The sequence below is a fragment of the Salvelinus alpinus genome, chromosome 3, assembly GCF_045679555.1.
Source record: "Salvelinus alpinus chromosome 3, SLU_Salpinus.1, whole genome shotgun sequence".
Classification (NCBI taxonomy): Eukaryota; Metazoa; Chordata; class Actinopteri; order Salmoniformes; family Salmonidae; genus Salvelinus; species Salvelinus alpinus.
The window spans coordinates 73,792,459-73,812,220 of NC_092088.1; the positions used below are offsets into that span (position 1 = coordinate 73,792,459).

A 19,762-nucleotide genomic window follows, 5' to 3' on the forward strand; every position below is an offset into this window, starting at 1 on the left:
GCTGATTTCTTTGATTTTCCCATGATGTCAAGCAAAGAGGCACTGAGTTTGAAGGTAGGCCTTGAAATACATCCACAGTTACACCTCCAATTGACTCGAATGATGTCAATTAGCATATCAGAAGCTTCTAAAGCCATGACATCATTTTCTGGAATTTTCCAAGCTGTTTAAAGGCACTGTCAACTTATTGTATGTAAACTTCTAACCCACTGGAATTGTGATACAGTGAATTATAAGTGAAATAATCTGTCTGTAAACAATTGTTAGATAAATTACTTGTGTCATGCACAAAGTAGATGTCCTAACCGACTTGCCAAAACTATAGTTTGTAAACAAGAAATTTGTGGAGTGGTTGAAAAATGAGTTTTAATGACTCCAACCTAAGTGTATGTAAACTTCCGACTTCAACTGTATCTGGAAAAGGGTATAAAACAATTTTTAGAGTGTTGAAAGTTTCCAAAAGCACAGTGGTCGCCATCATTGGGAAATGGAAAAAAATATCAGGGAGGTGACCAAGAACCCAATGAAAACTACAGAGTTCCTTAGCTGAGATGGGAGAACCTGCCAGAAGGACAACCGTCTCTACAGCACTTCACCAATCTGGGCTTTATGGGAGAGTGGCCAGACAGAAGCCACTCCTGAGAAAAAGGCACATGACAGTACACCTGGAGTTTGCAAAAAGGCATGTGAAACACAGATCATAAGGCAAAAGATTCTGTGATCTGATGAGACAAAAATGTATACTCTTTGGCCTGAATGCAAGCGCTATGTCTGGAGAAAACCAAGCACAGCTCATCTTAGACTGGGGTGAAGATTTACGTTCCAACAGAACAATGATCCCAAGCATACAGCCAAAGCAATGCTGAAATGGCTTCAGAACAAGAATGTGAAAGTCCTTTAGTGGCCCAGCCAAAGCCCAGGCTTGTATCCAATTGAAAGTCTGTGGAAAGACTTGAAGATTGCTGTTCACCACCGCTCCCCAGCTAAATTAACAGAGCATGAGAAAATCTGCAGGGAAGAATGGGAGAAAATACCCAAATCCAGATGTTCAAAGCTGACGACTCATACCCAAGATGACCCAAAGCTGTAATGTGTATTTCATTTTTAATATATTTGCTAAAATGTCTACAAACATTGCGGCGAAATCCTGCACTTAAGTGCGCTGCCACTTTAAGAGCGCATGAGCAGTAGGAAGGAGGAGATAAAAGAGCTCGTTAAGCTCTATTGGAGGGGAGCTATTGATTGGCGCGACAGTTTTTGTTGTGTGCTATGCTGCAGAGGTTTTTTGTTTGTCTTCAGCGTATGTGGTTGTACAGTGTTTGGATCAATCCTCGGTGTGATCGCTCGACGACGTGGTTGTTCTCATTTGGGACCACGATGGTTATGGATCAAATGGATTAGTAGCAACATTTGTTGCGAAGCGTTCAACTACAACCCAACATACCATCGGACAGTCAGACCGGATACCTGCAACCTCAAGACCACAGCTAAGCACTCTCTTGTTCCCTTTCTCTCTTTCTCTTCACGCTATGTTCCAGTGCTTTACACTGCAACCGACTCTATTTCCTAAGTACATTGAAGTTTCATTGGAGCTGGACTAGTGTGTATATGAACACCACACATTCATACCCTCTGCACTCCTTCCCAGGAAGAAAATACAAACTATTGCAAATCCTCTGTGTGATGACTGGGTTCATTTGTTATTGTATGAAGTTGCTGTTTATTTGCTCTGCCATTAGTTATATGAGGTATGTTTGGTGGGGTTACCAAGAATTGTGGAAGGACTGTGATGTGATGTGTGATCTATAGGGTGTGTATTCTTTTTCTCTCCGCTGGCTATCTGGTCAACAGGCTACACTCTAGGCAGTCTCTTCTGTTGATGTGTGTGGGTCTGGTAGTGGTACTCGCTGTTCTACTATTCTTTTCTTTCGGCAGGGTTAATACCTGCCTGGCGCCCGAACAAAATCTTCTTTACCTTTCTCTAATTAATACCGCTACAACATGTTTTCACTTTGTCATTATGGGGTATTGTGTGTAAACAGGTGAGAAAAAACTATATTTAATCAATGTTAAATTCAGGCTGTAACATAAAGCCTGGACTTATGTGGAATAAGTCCAGGGGTATGAATACCTTTTGAAGGCACTGTATGCAAGCTAACAACCAGTATGCAAGCTAACAACTGACCCTTGCAAAAGTATTCATCCCCCTTGGCATTTTTCCTATTCTGTTGCATTACAACCTGTAATTTAAATTGACATTTATTTGGATTACATGTAATGGACATACACAAAATAGTACAAATTGGTGAAGTGAAATGAAAAAAATTACTTGTTTCAAAATATTCTTAAAAATAAAAAACGGAAAAGTGGTGCGTGCACGTGTATTCACCCCCTTTGCTATGAATCCCCTAAATAAGATCTGGTGCAACCAATTACCTTCAGAAGTCACATAATTAGTTAAATAAAGTCCACCTGTGTGCAATCTAAGTGTCACATGATCTCAGTATATATAAACCTATTCTGAAAGGCCCCAGAGTCTGCAACACCACTAAGCAAGGGTCAACATCAAGCAAGTGGCACCATGAAGACCAAGGAGCTCTCCAAACAGGTCAGGGACAAAGTTGTGGAGAAGTACAGATCAGGGGTGGGTTATAAAAAAAAAAATATCATAAACTTTGAACATCCCACGGAGCACCATTTAAATCCATTATTAAAAAATGGAAAGAATATGGCACCACATCAAACCTGCTAAGAGAGGGCCGCACAGCAAAATTCACAGACCAGGCAAGGAGGGCATTAATCAGAGAGGCAACAAAGAGACCAAAGATAACCTTGAAGGAGCTGCAAAACTACACAGCAGAAATTGGAGTATATGTCCATAGGACCACTAAGCTGTACTCCACAGAGCTCGGCTTTACGGGAGTGGTCAGAAAAAAAGACAATACTTAAAGAAAAAAGTCAAAGCCCACACCTCAATCCAATTGAGAATCTGTGGTATGACTTAAAGTTTGCTGTACACCAGCGGAACCCATCCAACTTCAAGGAGCAGAAACAGTTTTTCCTTGAAGAATGGGCAAAAATCCCAGTGGCTAGATGTGCCAAGCTTATAGAGACATACCCCAAGTGACTTGCAGCTGTAATTGCTGCAAAAGGTGGCTCTATGAAGTATTAGCTTTGGGGGGTGCATAGTTATACATGCTCAAGTTTTCTGTTTTTTTGTCTTATTTCTTGTTTGTTAATTAAACAAAAAATATTTTGCATCTTCAAAGTGGTAGGCATGTTGTGTAAATCAAATGATACAACCCCCCCAAAATCTATTTAAATTCCAGGTTGTAAGGCAACAAAATAGGAAAAATGTGAAGGGGGGTGAATACTTTCGCAAGCCACTGTAGATAACAAGCTAGTTTACTAGCTAACAACACTAACGACATGACTAGCCAAGTTAGCTGCATTGTTCATTGCATGCTACAGGCAGTGGTCTTGGGGGCTTATCGAAGCCTGGGAGACAGAGCTGACTGTCCGGCATTGTTCAGGGCTTAAATGCCCAGCATTTCGATCAAAGCAGTCACAGGACTCCTTGATGTTGTGATCGTGCAATCGAACAAATTAATGGATTAAGCTTGGAACTTTTTTATCTCGTATCTCGACAAAACAACTTTTGTTATGTAGTGCTCATGAAATAAGTAAGTCATGATCTCGACATAACGTGGGATGTTTTTTAAATTGTTCAACTCTTTACCCACGGGACTCCAGATATATTAGCAACATGTAGCTTCATCTATCCACATTAAGAGTTCCGGTTTTCGGATTTGGCCTTCAAAATAAAAGTCCGCAGTTAAACACTGTGTATGATGCAAAATCAATCTTTTTTGCAGCTTTGCATAGTACATAATGTTAAAATTGTTACAAGATGATAACTACATTGGGGGAAAATCTAAACTAAAAAGAGTTTTTACTTTATAGAAGAAAAAATATAAATTGCAGCTCATTGAGAAATGGTTGGAGCTTAAGTAAATTAATGTAAGGAACATAATAGTCTACTGGTTAAAAAAGCTTCAATAAAATAATGATAAGAAATCATTATTATATAAATCTTGTTAATTTACTGGTGCTATTGTTCAAGGATGCAATTTTGAAATGTAGTGTTTAAAACCTCTTGACGCTAGGGGTCAGATTATTTATTTATTTTTAAAATAACATTCAAGGTAAATGGACTATTTCTCAGGTCCAGATCCTAGAATATGCATATAATTTACAGATTAGGATAGAAAACACTCCAATGTTTCCAAAACTGTCAAAATATTGTCTGTGAGTATAACAAAACTGATTCTGCAGGCGAAAACCTGTGGAAATCTAACCCGGAAGTGATTTATTTTAATTTTATTTTTTATGTGTTTCCTTGCCCGTCTTTCTTCCATTTAAAGGGGTATCAACCAGACTCCTTTTCCAATGGCTTCCTCAGGCTGTGACCAGGCTTTAGACATAGTTTCAGACTTTTATTTTGAAAAATGAGCGAGATTTTTCAAAAGTAGTCAGGTGTCCTTTGATTAGTTCCTGCGCGTGAGAGGGGTAGCTCCATTTTCTTTCTCTTTTATTGAAAAGGTTACGGTCAGGTTGAAATATTATCGATTATGTTTGTTAAAAACAACCTGAGGATTGATTATAAAAAACATTTGACATGTTTCTACGAACATTACGGATACTTTTTGGAATTTTCGTCGAACGGAACGAGGCTTTGGTTTTCTGAACATAACGCGCAACCCAAATGGCGTTTTTTTGTTATAAAAGTAATATTTATCGAACACAATAAATGTTATTTTTGTAACTGGGAGTCTCGTGAGTGCAAACATCCGAAGATTATCAAAGGTAAGCGATTAATTTGATTGGACTTTTTCTAGCATTGATTGATACACTCTCAAAAGCTTGGATTGCTTTCGCTGCAAAGCATATTTTCAAAATCTGACACGATAGTTGGATTAACAACAAGCTAAGCTGTGTTTCGGTATATTTCACTTGTGATTGCATGATTATAAATATTTTTAGTAATATTTTGCGCCCTGCAATTCAGCGGTTGTTTAGGAAAATGATCCCGCTAAAGGGATCCGTAGCGCAGAGGAGTTAAGCAAAGTCTTACTGTATTTTTGTTGTATTGCACAAACAAATTGCACTATACAGGGAAAAACTATTGATGGTGTGTTCATAAAACCATGGTCCAGTCTACTCACTAGAGTCCCTAGAATACAAAAGGTGAGTGAACAAAAATATAGGTAAAGGGAAGTGTTGTTGGACTTTTACTGTGGTCAAACAGCTTGAAATGGGATGCCTGGACACTATACGGTACAAATATTACACTGTACAGGGAAAACTATTGATTGTGTGTCCATGAAACCAGGGTCCAGTCTACTCACTAGAGCTTAATGTGGGGTGCCTGGACATTATACAGTACAAATGCATCAATGTGCAGGGAAAACAATCGATTGTGTGTCCATAACATCAGGGTCCAGACTACCATATTTGGTTAGTAGAGACCCTACTGAGTATTTTCCACCCCAGTTTATTTGAGACGGGTTGTAAAGTCTATTCTCTACAGTCCAATATGTATTCCAAATACAGTGAACTGCATTGGTGGCTATAGAGGGGGAGGAGTAAAAATCCAGCAACACTTCATATGACCTAGCTTTTTGTTCAAACTCATCTGCTTTGTATTCTAGGGACTATAGTGAGTATCCTGTACAGTGCAATATTTGTATGTGCTGTATACAGAAATGTTATTCTTTATTTGACCTTAGAAAACTATTTAAAATCCACATTTAATGCAGATGTCACATAAATAAACAAATATAAACCATTGTTAATGTTTAGAAAATGTACTTTCATATCATGAATAAATACAGGTTATTGACACTTTTCCACTATTACTTGGGGTGCTTTTATATTGAAAATGTCAGAAATTCCAACAGCCTGGTATGACTAACTGTTGCTGACGAGACACTGGTTCTGCATCCTACTGGATGAGAGCCTGGAAAGTCAGGAATGTGGTGGCAATTTCTTACATTGTTCAAAAATGTGATATGTGAGCCTTTGTGGGATATCATTTTACTCGAGTGATTGGCTTGGACGAGTGTTTTTCCTAAAGAGGTAGTATTTTTTAAATATTACTAATAGTTGTAACAATCGCTGTTTGTATTGCACCTTTCATATAATGCTTACAGCACTTCTGAAATATGAATATTAAAAAGGTGCAATACGCAGAAATCACTCCGTCATTTCCTGGTTGCAAAAATTCAAATATTTTGACTAATTTCAGATTGTGACATAACAAGCAATGCATAGTGGAGAGAATTATTGTACCATCTAAACCGATGTGAAATATATTTTCAATAACCAAAAATATTATATTTTCAGCTGGTTGACGCTGGTGTATAAAACCGAAAGTAAAAGACGTAAAAACTTAAGGAAAGGAAGCATAGAAATGGCGGACATAGAACAGATCTACAACTTCTTAGACTTGCTTTCAATGAGAATGTCAAATCTATAACTTTGGTTTATGTGAATTTGGTTGTGTCGCCCAAAAAGTTACATATTGCTGCTTTAATGGAGGCACACACAAAAAACAAGACCAGTCATCAACTGTAAATGACAAATAGCCTAAAGACAAGTGTTCAGTCAAAATGTTAAAAAGTTGAATTATTCCTGACTAATTGTGTCCATGGTATACTCTGTGACAATACAATCTCCAGCATTTGAGCAACCTGAATGGTTTCTCTCTCTGTGAATTATAAGGTTGTGCTACACAGCAAACCTCTCCCCAGACTGTATTCAGATGAAGGGTCTTTCTCCTGTATGAACACTCTTGTGTCTGATGAGATTACTTGCATCCGCAAATTGCTTTCCACACAATGGGCAAACAAATGGTTTCTCTCCCGTGTGGACGTTCTGATGTTTCTTCAGATAAACAGCTTGGCCGAACCTCTTCCCACACTGAGAGCAGCTGAAGGGTTTTTCTCCTGTGTGAACCCGCTGGTGAGACTGAAGATACTTTGGACAAGTGAAACTTTTTCTGCAGAAGCCACAAACAAACCGTTTTTCTCGCTTGCCAACCCCGTGTTGCATTTTATGTCCTGCCATGTAGCGTTGAACTATGCCCACCTTGGGCCTTGCTGTGTTCCCTCTAATATTTACTTGACTGTTAGAGAAACACCTCCCAGCAAGATTTCCAAAGTTTTCAGTAGTCTCATAAGAGATGCTGTTTTGTGGATGCAAATTATTACTGCCATCATTATCATAATAATCATCATTACTGCTAGATTTACATTTTTCTTCATAGGGTTCAGAATCAAGCATTGCAGACACTGGTTTCACATTGTGAGATTCAACAGCGAACAAATTGCTTTCCTCAGCTACGGAAGTCTGTTGTTGCTTTGTGTGAGCTTTGACATGAGTGGGGCTAATTTCCTCAGAATAAGAGCAAGCTGGATCCTCAGAATCTGTTTCAGTGCTGCTTTGTGTCCACAAGCCTGAGTATCCCTGCTTCCGTACGCAGTGTGCAACGTTCGTATGCTGAAACTTCTGGATTGTGCGCTCCCTCTCTTGGTCTGCGTTGATGTGCGGATCATAGTCCTCAAAGAGACTGTCGGTCTGAGTGTGTCCAATCACACCCCTTTTGTCTTCATCAGCACCTAATTCAACACTGCCTATAGAGAGGAAATAATTGATGAAATATACAAAATTGTTGATAATTGCCTTTCCTTGACTTTTGGAGAAATAATTCTAAGATGGGGTGGTATTTTTTAGTATAGATAAATCATCCATTCCATATGACTGGCATTTTACATTTTATTATAGGCCCGCATTGCACTTACTCTCCCTGAGCCGACAAAGTGAAAAATCTGTCGATCTGCCCTTGAGCAAGGCACTTAATCATAATTGCTCCACGGTCGACGTTGAATTGCAGACCATGGCCTTGACCCCACTCGCCGAGGGTGTCTCAGGGAGAGTGGGATATGCAAAAAAACACATTTTCAATTCACACATGCGTAGTAATACACACTTGTGCATGTGTGAAATAGGACAAATATAAGCACCCACCTTTTATCCTTGAGTCATTCTGTAGGCTTATGGTGTCCTCCTGTCTTTCCTCTTTGAATTGGATGCACTCAGGCTTATTCATCTCCTTCACCATATACTGTAAGGGAACCAGATTCATCCTTTCTTAAAAGCTTTCAATAATATGACGTCTCATAGATAATTATGTTAGTACAGTCTGTATTGTTATAGAGGACGGCCTGCGGGATACCTGACGAGACTACGTCGGCGAGTGGATGAACCGCCTCTACCCTCCGTTCTATTGTCGAACGTTCAAGCACTGGAGAATAAACTGGACGAGCTCAGTTTGAGACTATCTTATCAATGTGATCTGAAGAACTGTAATATTCTATGTTTCTCCGAGCCATGGCTGACCAAGGACAAAATATATACAGTGCATTCAGAAAATATTCAGACCCCTTGACTTTTTCCACATTGTTACATTATAGCCTTATTCTAAAACGGATTAAATTGCTTATTTCCCCCCATCAATCTACACACAATACCCCATAATGACAAAGCAAAAATTGTTTAGACATTTTTGCAAATGTATTATAAGTAAACTGAAATATCGCGTTTACATAAGTATTCAGACCCTTTACTCAGTACTTTGTTGAAGGACCTTTGGCAGTGATTACAGCCTCGAGTCGTCTTTGGTGTGACGCCACAAGCTTGGCACACCTGTATTTGGGGAGTTTCTCCCAATCTAATCTGCAGATCCTCTCAAGCTCTGTCAGGTTGGATGGGGAGCGTCACTGCACAGCTATTTTTAGGTCTCTCCAGAGCTGTTCGATCGAGTTCAAGTCCAGGCTCTGGCTGGGCCACTCAAGGACATTCAGACTTGTCCCGAAGTCACTGCTGCATTGTATTGGCTTTGTGCTTAGGGTCATTGTCCTGTTGGAAGGTGAACCTTCACCCCAGTCTGCTGTCCTGAACTCCCTGGCACAGGTTTTCATCAAGGCTCGCTCTGTACTTTGCTCCATTCATCTTTCCCTTGATCCTGACTAGTCTCCTAGTCCCTGCCGCTGAAAAACATCCCCACAGCATAATGCTGCCCCAACCATGATTCACCATAGGGATGGTGCCAGGTTTCCTTCAGACGTGACTCTTGGCATTCAGGCCAAAGAGTTCAATCTTGGTGTCATCAGACCAGAGAATCCTGTTTCTCATGGTCTTAAGAGTCCTCCAGGTGCCTTTTGGCAAACTCCAAGCGGGCTGTCATGTGCCTTTTACTGAGGAGTGGTTCCGTCTGGCCATTCTACTATAAAGGCCTGGTTGGTGGAGTGCTGCAGAAACGGTTGTACTTCTGGAAGGTTCTCCCATCTCCACAGAGGAATAGTGGACTGTGGAGCTCTGTCAGAGTGACTATCAGGTTCTTGGTCACCTCCCTGACCAAGGCCCTTCTCCGCCGATTGCTCAGTTTGGCCGGTCGGCCAGCTCTAGGAAGAGTCTTGGTGCTTCCAAACTTTGTCCATTTAAGAATGATGGAGGCCACTGTGTTCTTGGGGACCTTCGATGCTTCAGACATTTTTTGGCACCCTTCCACAAATCTGTGTCTCGACAGAATCCTGTCTCGGAGCTCTACGGACAATTCCTTCGACCCTCATGGCTTGGTTTATGCTCCGACATGCACTGTCAACTGTGGGACCTTATATAGACAGGTGTGTACCTTTCCAAATAATGTCCAATCAATTGAATTTACCACAGGTGGACTCCAATCAAGACATCTCAAGGATGATCAATGGAAACAGGATGCACCTGAGCTCAATTTCGAGTCTGACAGCAAAGGGTCTTGGTATTTTTATTTTATTAGGATCCCCATTAGCTGTTGCAAAAGCAGCAGCTACTCTTCCTGGAGTCCACACAAAACACAACATAATACATCAAATTAATAGACAAGAACTACATCGATTAAAAAACGTATTAAAAAGGCACGTTGCCTACATATCAATATATGCAAACTATCTAGGTTAAATATGGGAGAGACTCTGAATACTTATGTAAATAAGATAGTTATGTTTCTTATTTTTAATAAATTAGCAAAAATGTCTAAACCTGTTTTTGCTTTGTCATTATGGGGTATTGTGTGTAGGTTGAGGGGAAAAATATTTAATCCATTTTAGAATAAGGCTGTAACGTACTGCATTTGAACTAGGGTGAAACCGTAGTAAACATTTCCCAGGTAAGAGATATTATACATTTTGTCACATTATTAGTCATCTACCTTCATAACAGCACAAGACTGTTTTACAGAATCTTCATCTTCTTTGCTTGAATGCTCCCCATCCCTGCAAAAGTTGTTCAACTCTTTGCCCACAGGACTTCCATTATATCAGCTACATGTAGCTGCATCTATCCACTGGCGGCAATGGAGGTGGTGGAGTGAAAGCCAGCAACAATCTGTACGACAAAGTCCCCCTCCAAAACTGATTATGTTTGGTTAGTAGTGACCCTACTGAGTATTTTCCACCCCAGTTTATCTGAGACAGGCAGTAAAATTATTCTCTACAGTAAAATATGTATTTTATATATATATATAGTACAACCCTTATTTTACCAGGTAAGTTGACTGAGAACACATTCTTATTTAAAGCAACGACCTGGGAAATAGTTACACGGGAGAGGAGATGGAGGAAAGTAGGAAAGAATGCCTCCTACTGGCCCTCCAACACCACCTCCAGCAGCAGCTGGTCACATCCAGGGACCAACCCTGCTTAGCTTCTTTGGCAAGCCAGCAGTTGGATGCAGGGTGGTATGCTGCTGGCTGGCCATATACAGTGTGTTGCATTGTGGGCTATGGAAGGGGCAGAGTAAAAAGCCAGCAACACTTCCTATGACCTAGCTTTTTGTTCAAATTCATCTGTTTTGTATACTAGGGGCTATAGTAGTTTTATGGACATACAATCAATATTTTTTCCTGTACAGTGCAATATTTGTATGTGCTGTATATAGAAATGTGTTATTTATTTGACCCTGGAACATGTTTTAAAAGCCCAACTTTAATGCAAATTTCACTTAAATATGAGTCATTAATGTTTAGACCATTTTCATATATCATGAATAAATACAGGTTATTGACACTTCTACTATTACGTGGGAGACTTTTGAAGATTTCAGAAATTACATGATCCGGAAGTGCTTCTTTAGGGTTGCTGACGAGAAGCTGGTTCTGCATCCTACTGGATGAGAGTCAAGAAAGTCAGGAATGTGGTGGCCTTTTTCTTAAAATTGTTTATTTCACAAAAACATCAATTTTCAGGGGCAATTCTGAAAAAAATCATATGTGCAACAGAATACTTATCACAAAAATGTCATAAATGAGCCTTTGCGAGATAGCATTTGACTAGAGTGATTGGCTTGGAGGAGTGTTTTTCCTAAAGAGAGGTAGCATTTTTTACATTAACAATAGTTGTAACTGTTTGTACGGCACCTTTCATATATTGCTTGCAGTACTTGAAATATTAATATTAATGGACGCACACAAATTATTTGTTGATTCCATTGTTTTTGTTTCGTTATAAGACTACTCCTAAACTGTAAATGACAAATAGCCTACAGACAAAAATGTGTTCAGTCAAAAAGTTAAAAAGTAGAATTATTCATGATCGTGTTCCTGGTATACTCAGTGACAATACTTCTCCAGCACTTGAGCAACCAGAATGGTTTCTCTATAGGTGAAGTGTAAGGTTGTGTTTCGCAGTAAGCTCCTCACCCAGACTGTATGCAGATGGAGGGTCTTTCTCCTGTGTGAACAGTTGTGTCTGATGAGACACCTTGAGTCCGCAAACCAATTTTCACACAGTAGCCTGAGGATGAGTGATAAACAACTTCAATGATATAAGTTACAAAAACACTCATTCAAAAGTGTATGGAATACTTTTTGGATGATCATCTCCTTCAGTCGAGCCCCCAATTATTATTTTTTTGTTCAAGCTGGGCTGGAGCACGTTTGGGTATGCTTTCACTCACTGAAAAGTGGTTGGTAAAATACTTTCTTCTCCATCGTGGACACTGATGTGTCTCTTGAGGTGATTGGCCGATATGAAAGTCTTTCCACACTGTGGGCATCTGAACTGCTTGCATCCTGTGTGTACGCTCAGGTGGACTTTGAGGTGCCCCGACTGGGCGAAGCGCTTGCCGCAGTGGCTGCAGCCGTAGCGTCTCTCCCCTGTGTGAACGCTCTGGTGTCGCTTGAGGTTGCTGGAGTCGGAGAAGCGCTTCCCGCACTGCATGCAGCTGAACGGCTTCTCCCCGGTGTGAACCCTAAGGTGTGTCTTGAGGTTCTTCAGACAAGCCAAAGTCTTACCACAGAAACTACAAATGAACCGGTTACCTGCTGTGCCGTCTTGGTTGTAATTCACAGCGTCGTTATTATGACTGTCATGGGAGACCCAACCATCCGTCATTACCAAGGCATTGGATCCAGTCTCCATGCCTTTTCGCACAGTCATGTGAGGCTCATCTGAGGGCAACGGCACCCTCTGTCTATTATCTCTGTAAGCTACAGGTTGTTTGTGCTCAGTTATGGAGTGACTCACCTTGTTCATCGAAAAGGGAAAACTATTCTCTGAATCAGAATTAAGAGGTACAACATCCACATGAGAGTAAGAGCACTCGGGAAGATCAGCCCCAGGACCCTGGGTGCTAAGAGTCCCAAGTTGTCTGGGGGGCTCAAACATCATACAATCAAAGCCTGCATGGTCAAGTATTCCATCACCATCTTCCAATGCTGGGGTTTGAGATCTTTTGTTCACACTCAGGTTTTCATTGTTGTCGGTTTCGCCACTCACCCATTTACAAGAGCTGGCATTCTCCTGTTTGCTGATTGGTTGAGTAGCCTCTGTGACGATGTTGGAATGCCTTTCTCCTCCATCAATACTATGATTTAAAGCTCCTACAAAATCAACAACAGTATGTGAATCACTATGAACTGGATGCTCATGAAGGTTATCAAATATCACAAATCAGTCAAAGGATGAGCCATTTATAGTCTATATGAAAGCCAAAACTATTGGCATGAAATCGGTTGTACTTATAATTAAATCAATTTATTAATTGTATGCAGTCTATCATTATTGCAATCATTTTACATGACAGTATTAATTTATTGTGTTTTTTCCCCCAATATAACATTTAGATGTATTCATATTTATGGGAAAAGGATAAATGGTACAGCCCAGAACCTAAGTGGAGTGAGATGTGTGTAATACAAAAAAAAATCCCCCAAAAGGCACAATGAAAACACTTGATTAAGCCCGTTTCCCATTTAATTACCGGTACTCAATCTCTCTCGTTGGTCATGATTGTCCCAGGCTTCTTCCCGCCTCTCCTCTTTGATGGTAAGTGATTTGGGCTTTATCTCATCCAACGCAGCAGGCTGTTGGACACAAGGTTGGGTAAAATCAATTGGGATGCAAGATATAATTAAGCAATAAGGCCCGAGGAGGTGTGGTATATGACCAATATACCACGGCTAAGTGCTGTTCTTACACACAACTCAACGTGGAGTGCCTGGACACAACCCTTAGCCGTGGTATATTAGCCCTATATCACAAACCCCCGAGGTGCCTTATTTCTATTATGAACTGGTTACCAACGTAAAACAAAAATAAATGTTTTGTCATACCCTTGGTATATAGTCTGATATACCATGGCTGTCAGCCAATCAGCATTCAGGGCTGGAACCACACAGTTTATAACTGGGAATAATCTACTAACTGTGAGAAAATGTACTCTGAACACGTCACAGTCATAAAGACAGCTGAAAAAATATGTAGCACAAGAACTCTAACAGAACAGTAAACAGATAAAACAGGATCGCTTGATTGCAAAAATACCACTAGCATGGGTAGGCTATATGTCATATTTACATTCAGACCTAGGTTGTGTTGATAACCACTGAAATATTAGGCTGCCCTTTCTGAAACAAGTGTGGACAAATGCTTACCTTTCTCTGTGTGGTAGTCTGTCCAGTGTCACCTGGGGACTTTCCATCCCTAAACAGGCTGGTGACCAACTGGGAATCAACTGCTCTCTGACATTGTACCTCACCTAAAATGAGCAGACAAGGGACATTGTTTACATACACACACAACACACTTTATCAATGGTGTCTTGATAAGTTCATTTCTAAATTGATGTAACCAATAAATGTAGCTACTATATGTTCTATAGTGCTCGCCAGCTTGTAGTCCTAAAAAAACAGAAATTAGTCACCTCTGGTTCTTCAGCCATTCCCATTGGGGAATGGGATTTTGGGATAAACAACTAAAATAAAGGTCTGAGGTTAACACAGGCTTAGGAGATCGTATACGTTTTGTTCTATGGGATAATAGACAGTTAACATGAACTTTAGGAATTGTGAAGCCTTTATGTGTTGGTTTTGATTACAAAAGTGACGTTAGCTGATAAAGATTCTCAGAACAAAACGTATCAGATCTCCTAAGCCTGTGTTTATCCCCAAAAATACATATACACTAATTGCAACAAAATAAATCAAATTAGTTTCCCCATAGGGTTTGGCCAATGAGCAGGGTCTTGCAAAATTGGGCTACTTTGAAAACGATGTTGTGGGTGAAAATGTATTGGTCGCGGGTTGCAGGTTTTTGGGCTACTTCTAAATTGCATTTCTCTTTAATTATTATATATTTTTTATTTCACTGTTACCTGCTGCTGCTGACAATCAGGCAGTGAGGCAGGCTGTTGAGTGCGTGAGTAATTGAGTGGTGGGCCGGAGTTGAGAGAGCGCTGCAGCAAGTAGTCATGACAAGTGATGTGAGAAACTAACTAATTAACTAGCTAGCTACATACTTCTCCCTCATAATTCTTATTTGCCTCGCTTGTTGTATCCTGACCGCCTCTAGACCTACCAATCATTACTAGAGCCAACACAGGAAAGGTGAGAAACAATCATCCAACAGTTTCAGAGAGGTTCGAACGATGTACTTTCTCTCTGGGTATGTAGCCAGGGCTCGAAATTGAGGTTGTCCCGTCGACGATAAAAAAAATATGTAGTTCTGAGACGATAGATCCAAAACGCATACAACTACTGTACAATTTTAAAAGCAATGCGGCAAATGCGCAACAAATCAGAAGGTTTAGCTTAAAATGTTGATAAACTATTATTTTGTTCACATTATAAGCACAGAAATGCACACACAGAAGTAGCCTAGGCTACGCGTGAATGTTCCAAAATGCAATTAGCAGGAAAACACAGTTCTACAAAAATAAAGATATAAAAATAAATGCACTACACATGTGTGCAGGTTTGATGTGACAAAGATGAAAATATCAGTTAGAAATGTAGAAAGAGGGGAAATCTAAAGATGCAACAACTAGCTTGGGTTACTAATATGACTAGGATTTTGTCTTTGCCTTCTGGAAAATAGAGAAAGTTGATTTGAAAACCAATAGAACATAGAAATGCTGGTTTCTATGGCATAAGGACGTTTTTATAAACAATTCCCTCAACATTTCTATGATCTGATTTTGGCTATAGGGTACTTTGAAACAAGCTTAGATATGCCTAAAAAAGGACAACTTCCAGGTTTTAAACAATTACGTTTATGGTTAAATAGTTTCAAAATGCTGACTGCCTCCATTCAAATTTCAAGGTGTGTGCAGTGCGCAACAGGCACTGTCCTCCGCTCTTGTGACCATTTGATCTAAACTAACTGTGCCTCGAGAAAGCTATGTCAACAGAATCAAACCTTTAGACGTTAATGTGTTAATTACAATACTTGATAATTGTCAAACATGACTGGCGTTCAGCCTATATTTAAGTGTCATTAAAGTTTGCCTACATTTTCTAGTGTCCCTCATGTCAGCGTCAGTGTGGACATGAGAGGCTGTAGGCAATATGCATATAACCTAGGTGACATTTTTACGAGGGCTAATAATGTATCTACATTTATGTAAAATAGATGGAAATACTATTCCAATGACCTTTTTAGATGCAATTTTTGTTATGTGCATTTCTGGCTCAGTTGACAGCCCCATTGGTCTATTTCGGGAGTAGTCTACTCTTATTAGCCTTTTAAATCACTGTGAATGACATAGGTCCTAGAGTAGGCCCATGTTGGCATATCAATGTTTTATTTATTAATATTTTATTAATGGGACATTCATCTTCAGTTTGGTACAGTTTAAATTGCACTTCCGGATGATTCTGGGACAGTGATGAAAAAAGTTAGTCGAGCCTAGCCGACTCAATTCCACAATTAACGATGGAGTTGAGCAGCAACTAGTGTGGGCGGACTGGAGCTCCGATGTCACATAAAATGAAGTTTTATGAAAAACGACTGATTTCAGCATCCAAAGAATAGCCCGCCCGCAATTAACGGAGCTCCAGTCCCCTCATACTAGTCGCCACTCAACTAATATAACGCATACTCCACTCTCAAGTTGAACTTGTTGACTGATGCCAAGGCGGAGGCTGCTAAGGATGCAGTTGCAGACCAGAAGACAGCAGCCAAGGAAGCACTGATCCACACCTGCCCTGTCTGTTGGGTGAGTAGTGTTTGTTGGTACTGTATGTGCTTTTAGGTTCCTCTCCATGTGTAGGCTATTGGACTGGACTGTGTGGCACAGTCTGTTATATGTGTAGTAGTTTGTTGAATCATATTGCTTAGTTTATCATTTGTGTAAACTTTCAAGTCAATCGAAGCCACAGATTAACTTCCTCCATGTTGTACTTGACCTTTATAGATGCAGACCCTTAGACATTCAAGCAGAACTTTGAGAGCAAGCATTCCAAGTCTCCAATGGTCCCAGTACTGGTTGACGTGCAGGCCTAAGTGACCACACACTCAAATGGACCTACAGCTGGGGTAAGATTCTTCCATTATTCACACACTAGACAGTGTGAACCACCATGTCAACAAAATTCTGTCCTCAATGCTTAAGTTGTATTGTGTATGGCTCTTTTTGTGGAAATGCTGTGATCAGTCAACGTCTTTAATGTGATTCACAGACACACAATGACCACGATTTGAAGGCTGCAATGGAGACGGAATGATGTCGAGGGACACGCGCTGAGACCCCGAGTATAACTGGACATGGGCCGGATATGTGACAACGACCTAAAAGGGGTGCAGAATCAAACCATTTTATATTTATTCCATGGCCAACAATCCCTCTAGCTACCCCTTATTCCACATGGCCTTTTATGCCCCATGGTCCCTCAACTTCAGACCTCTCCATCTTCTCTATAAACCCACCCTACATTCACCCATTTTCCCTATGCTGCTTCTTTCACTTGTTGTTCTCCTGATTTGATAACATCTAGACTCAGTAACACGTTTAAAAGTGTTGCTGTGTACTACTGTTTTTGCTACTGTTTTCCCCACCTGTGTAATGCTGTCCTGCTGCTTATTCTGGGGTTTTGACAATGCAGTGTCAAATGTTCTGCTCACAATTGACAGCAGCAAAATGGACCTGTTAAATTGACAAGAAGGGTGTTGATATAGCTGCTTTTAGGCATGGCTACCTTGTTGAATCTGTTAAGTGCGTTTCTCATTCTACTTGAGTTGACACAGTATTTTATATTTAACCTACCGTAGCCATTTCTTTTGTAACTCCATTTTTAACTCACCCACCATAAATCACAATATGCTGTTTTACATTGTGTTATTTGTGATGGTCTTAATTCCCAAAATGGACAAGCAGAAGAATCTGTGCACGCTCGGATAGTAATAATAGTTAATATGGTGCTCTTCAATGTCCCAGGTTTGTGGCATTGAATCTTTACTTCAAGTTAGATGTTTATATGTTATGTATGCATTGTTCACCATTTCGATTTCTTTAAAACAATGTAATTGTTGGAGTTCAGGTGTTTGAGTGACTAGGTGCATTCTTGTCAAATAAATATGCGTATTCATTCATGATTATAGATACATTCTGCAATGAGTTAATCTTGCTTTGAATCTGCAACAGAACATGTCAACAAGTTAGTTTTGAATTGCTTTATGCAGCAATTCAATGGATCAAGGTTGCTAGTAGTTACTAGCCGACAGCAAATGTGTCAGCTAGAGAATGTGCCGGAGCATGCAGAAATGTGTAGTCTTGCATGTCTACTTTGATGCTAATTAGCATTTTCGAATCTGAGAGTAAATAGGGCGGAACATATTTATAAAAGTCACCTTGTCCGAGAGATTTAGTTTTCAAAACGTCACGCCAGGGAAAACCTACATGAAACAAACCTTGTTTGAAGTGGATCTGAAATCCCCTATGTGAATTAATAGTGAAAAAAGAAACTATTTCCGTGTTGACCACTAGATTGTATGGGTATTATGACGTGTCCACTGTGGGGCACTATTCCGATGGGGGAAATGATTGGGTTTTGGGATAAACGTTGAAAATAAGGTCTGAGTTTAACACAGGTTTAGGCGATATTATACGTGTTGGTCTATAAGAAAATATCAGTCCGTTAACATTACCTTTATGAATTATGAAGCCTTTGTGCTTTTTTATATTACATAAATGTTTTAAAAAGTGACTAACTGATGAAGATTATCTCATAGAACAAAACGTATAAAATGTACGCCTGTAGACATTTTCGGCGTTAATCCAAAAACGGTATTAATTTCCCATAGGCGGTTAGTGCCTACAAAAAGACGCCATTACTATTGCTCTCTATTGGAACGCTAATCTTACCGCTTGATGTCCTTTTCGATTCCATGCCAACGTGAGTTCGAAAGCGACTGTGCGCGAGGATTGAGTTTCCCATTCCCGCTCTCATGGCACTCGCACGAGACACTTTCAGCTCCATCATCCGTAGTTTTCTCCTCAACGCTTCATTCTCCTTCTGTCCTTGAGATATCTCCAAATGCAGGACCGCATAGCCATTGTCAACAAGCTCGCAGATTTCAGCCACGGCCGCGTTAGCCAAAACCTCCATGATGGAGGCTAGCTGAGTGTGAAAGGCAACGGAATTTGCCATTATTGGATTGAAAATGCCCTCAGAATAAGTAATTGTTATTGGGTGAAGTGTAGAAGAAATAGGCTGTTGAAACGTATAGATGCCGACGACTCGAAGTCAAATGTAGTGCAGCAAGACTAAAATGTCAAAAAAGTCCCGGCAGTATTTCGTCATGATCTGGCCGTCACTAATACAGACGGGAAGCGATTCAGCGTCTCGTCCACTTTGACCACAGATACAACAATTAGCCAGATATTTCACCGGATGTATAAATGTGAAGCATCCGGTTCGCGTGTCCACTCACTACCAGAAGAAGCACAGTGTGAGATAATGGCGCGAGATGGATTTTGGCCAACGTTCTGCAAATTTTCTCATCGATTAAACATTTGATCACCATACAGTATTCAGTTTCTAAAAGTAGAATTTGTAACAGAGTGGTGTGTGATTTGTATGCATGACCCTTTGCGTTGTTTTTGTGTGCAAGAATTGAGATATTGCACACGCCACTTCAGAGTAGGCGTTCCCTAACGCAAATGTGCAAATAAATGCTAGAACGCGCCAATAGAATCTCACTAGCTCGTGCTTGGCTCTGCCCACCTCATTGCTTGCTCTTCTCACGATTTTTCATTTTTATCAATTGGAAACGACAGGCTCTGGTCTATCTTGACGGTTTCGTCAGCAACATTATACATGTAACGTTACTTCCGGAATTTAGGACATTTTCAAAATAAACGTCCACCACGTAATAGTATAAAATTA

General features: G+C 40.2%; 1 protein-coding gene and 1 long non-coding RNA gene across 4 annotated transcripts; one reads left to right on the forward strand and one right to left on the reverse strand.

Moving 5' to 3' along the window:
• Positions 1 to 6,571: 6,571 nt before the first annotated feature.
• Positions 6,572 to 19,291, reverse strand: LOC139571271 (uncharacterized). 3 transcript variants are annotated; one of them, XM_071393979.1, is made up of 7 exons: positions 18,739 to 19,242; positions 14,033 to 14,136; positions 13,360 to 13,462; positions 12,876 to 12,979; positions 8,089 to 8,185; positions 7,863 to 7,986; positions 7,554 to 7,694 (listed from the first exon to the last, which is right to left on the reverse strand). In XM_071393979.1, exons 1-7 carry the CDS (start codon positions 19,022 to 19,024, stop codon positions 7,685 to 7,687), a joined length of 828 nt encoding a protein of 275 aa, XP_071250080.1. In that variant the 5' UTR covers positions 19,025 to 19,242; the 3' UTR covers positions 7,554 to 7,684. The 3 variants fall into 3 exon arrangements, with proteins under 3 accessions (XP_071250078.1, XP_071250080.1, XP_071250079.1); XM_071393977.1 differs by lacking the exon at positions 7,863 to 7,986 and having other exon boundaries at positions 6,572 to 7,694; positions 18,739 to 19,245; XM_071393978.1 differs by lacking the exons at positions 7,554 to 7,694; positions 7,863 to 7,986; positions 8,089 to 8,185 and having other exon boundaries at positions 11,297 to 12,979; positions 18,739 to 19,291.
• On the forward strand, positions 16,376 to 17,974 carry LOC139571273 (uncharacterized). The gene is made up of 3 exons (XR_011674263.1): positions 16,376 to 16,593; positions 16,792 to 16,913; positions 17,057 to 17,974. It is a non-coding gene; the product is annotated as an uncharacterized lncRNA (long non-coding RNA).
• Positions 19,292 to 19,762: the final 471 nt, after the last annotated feature.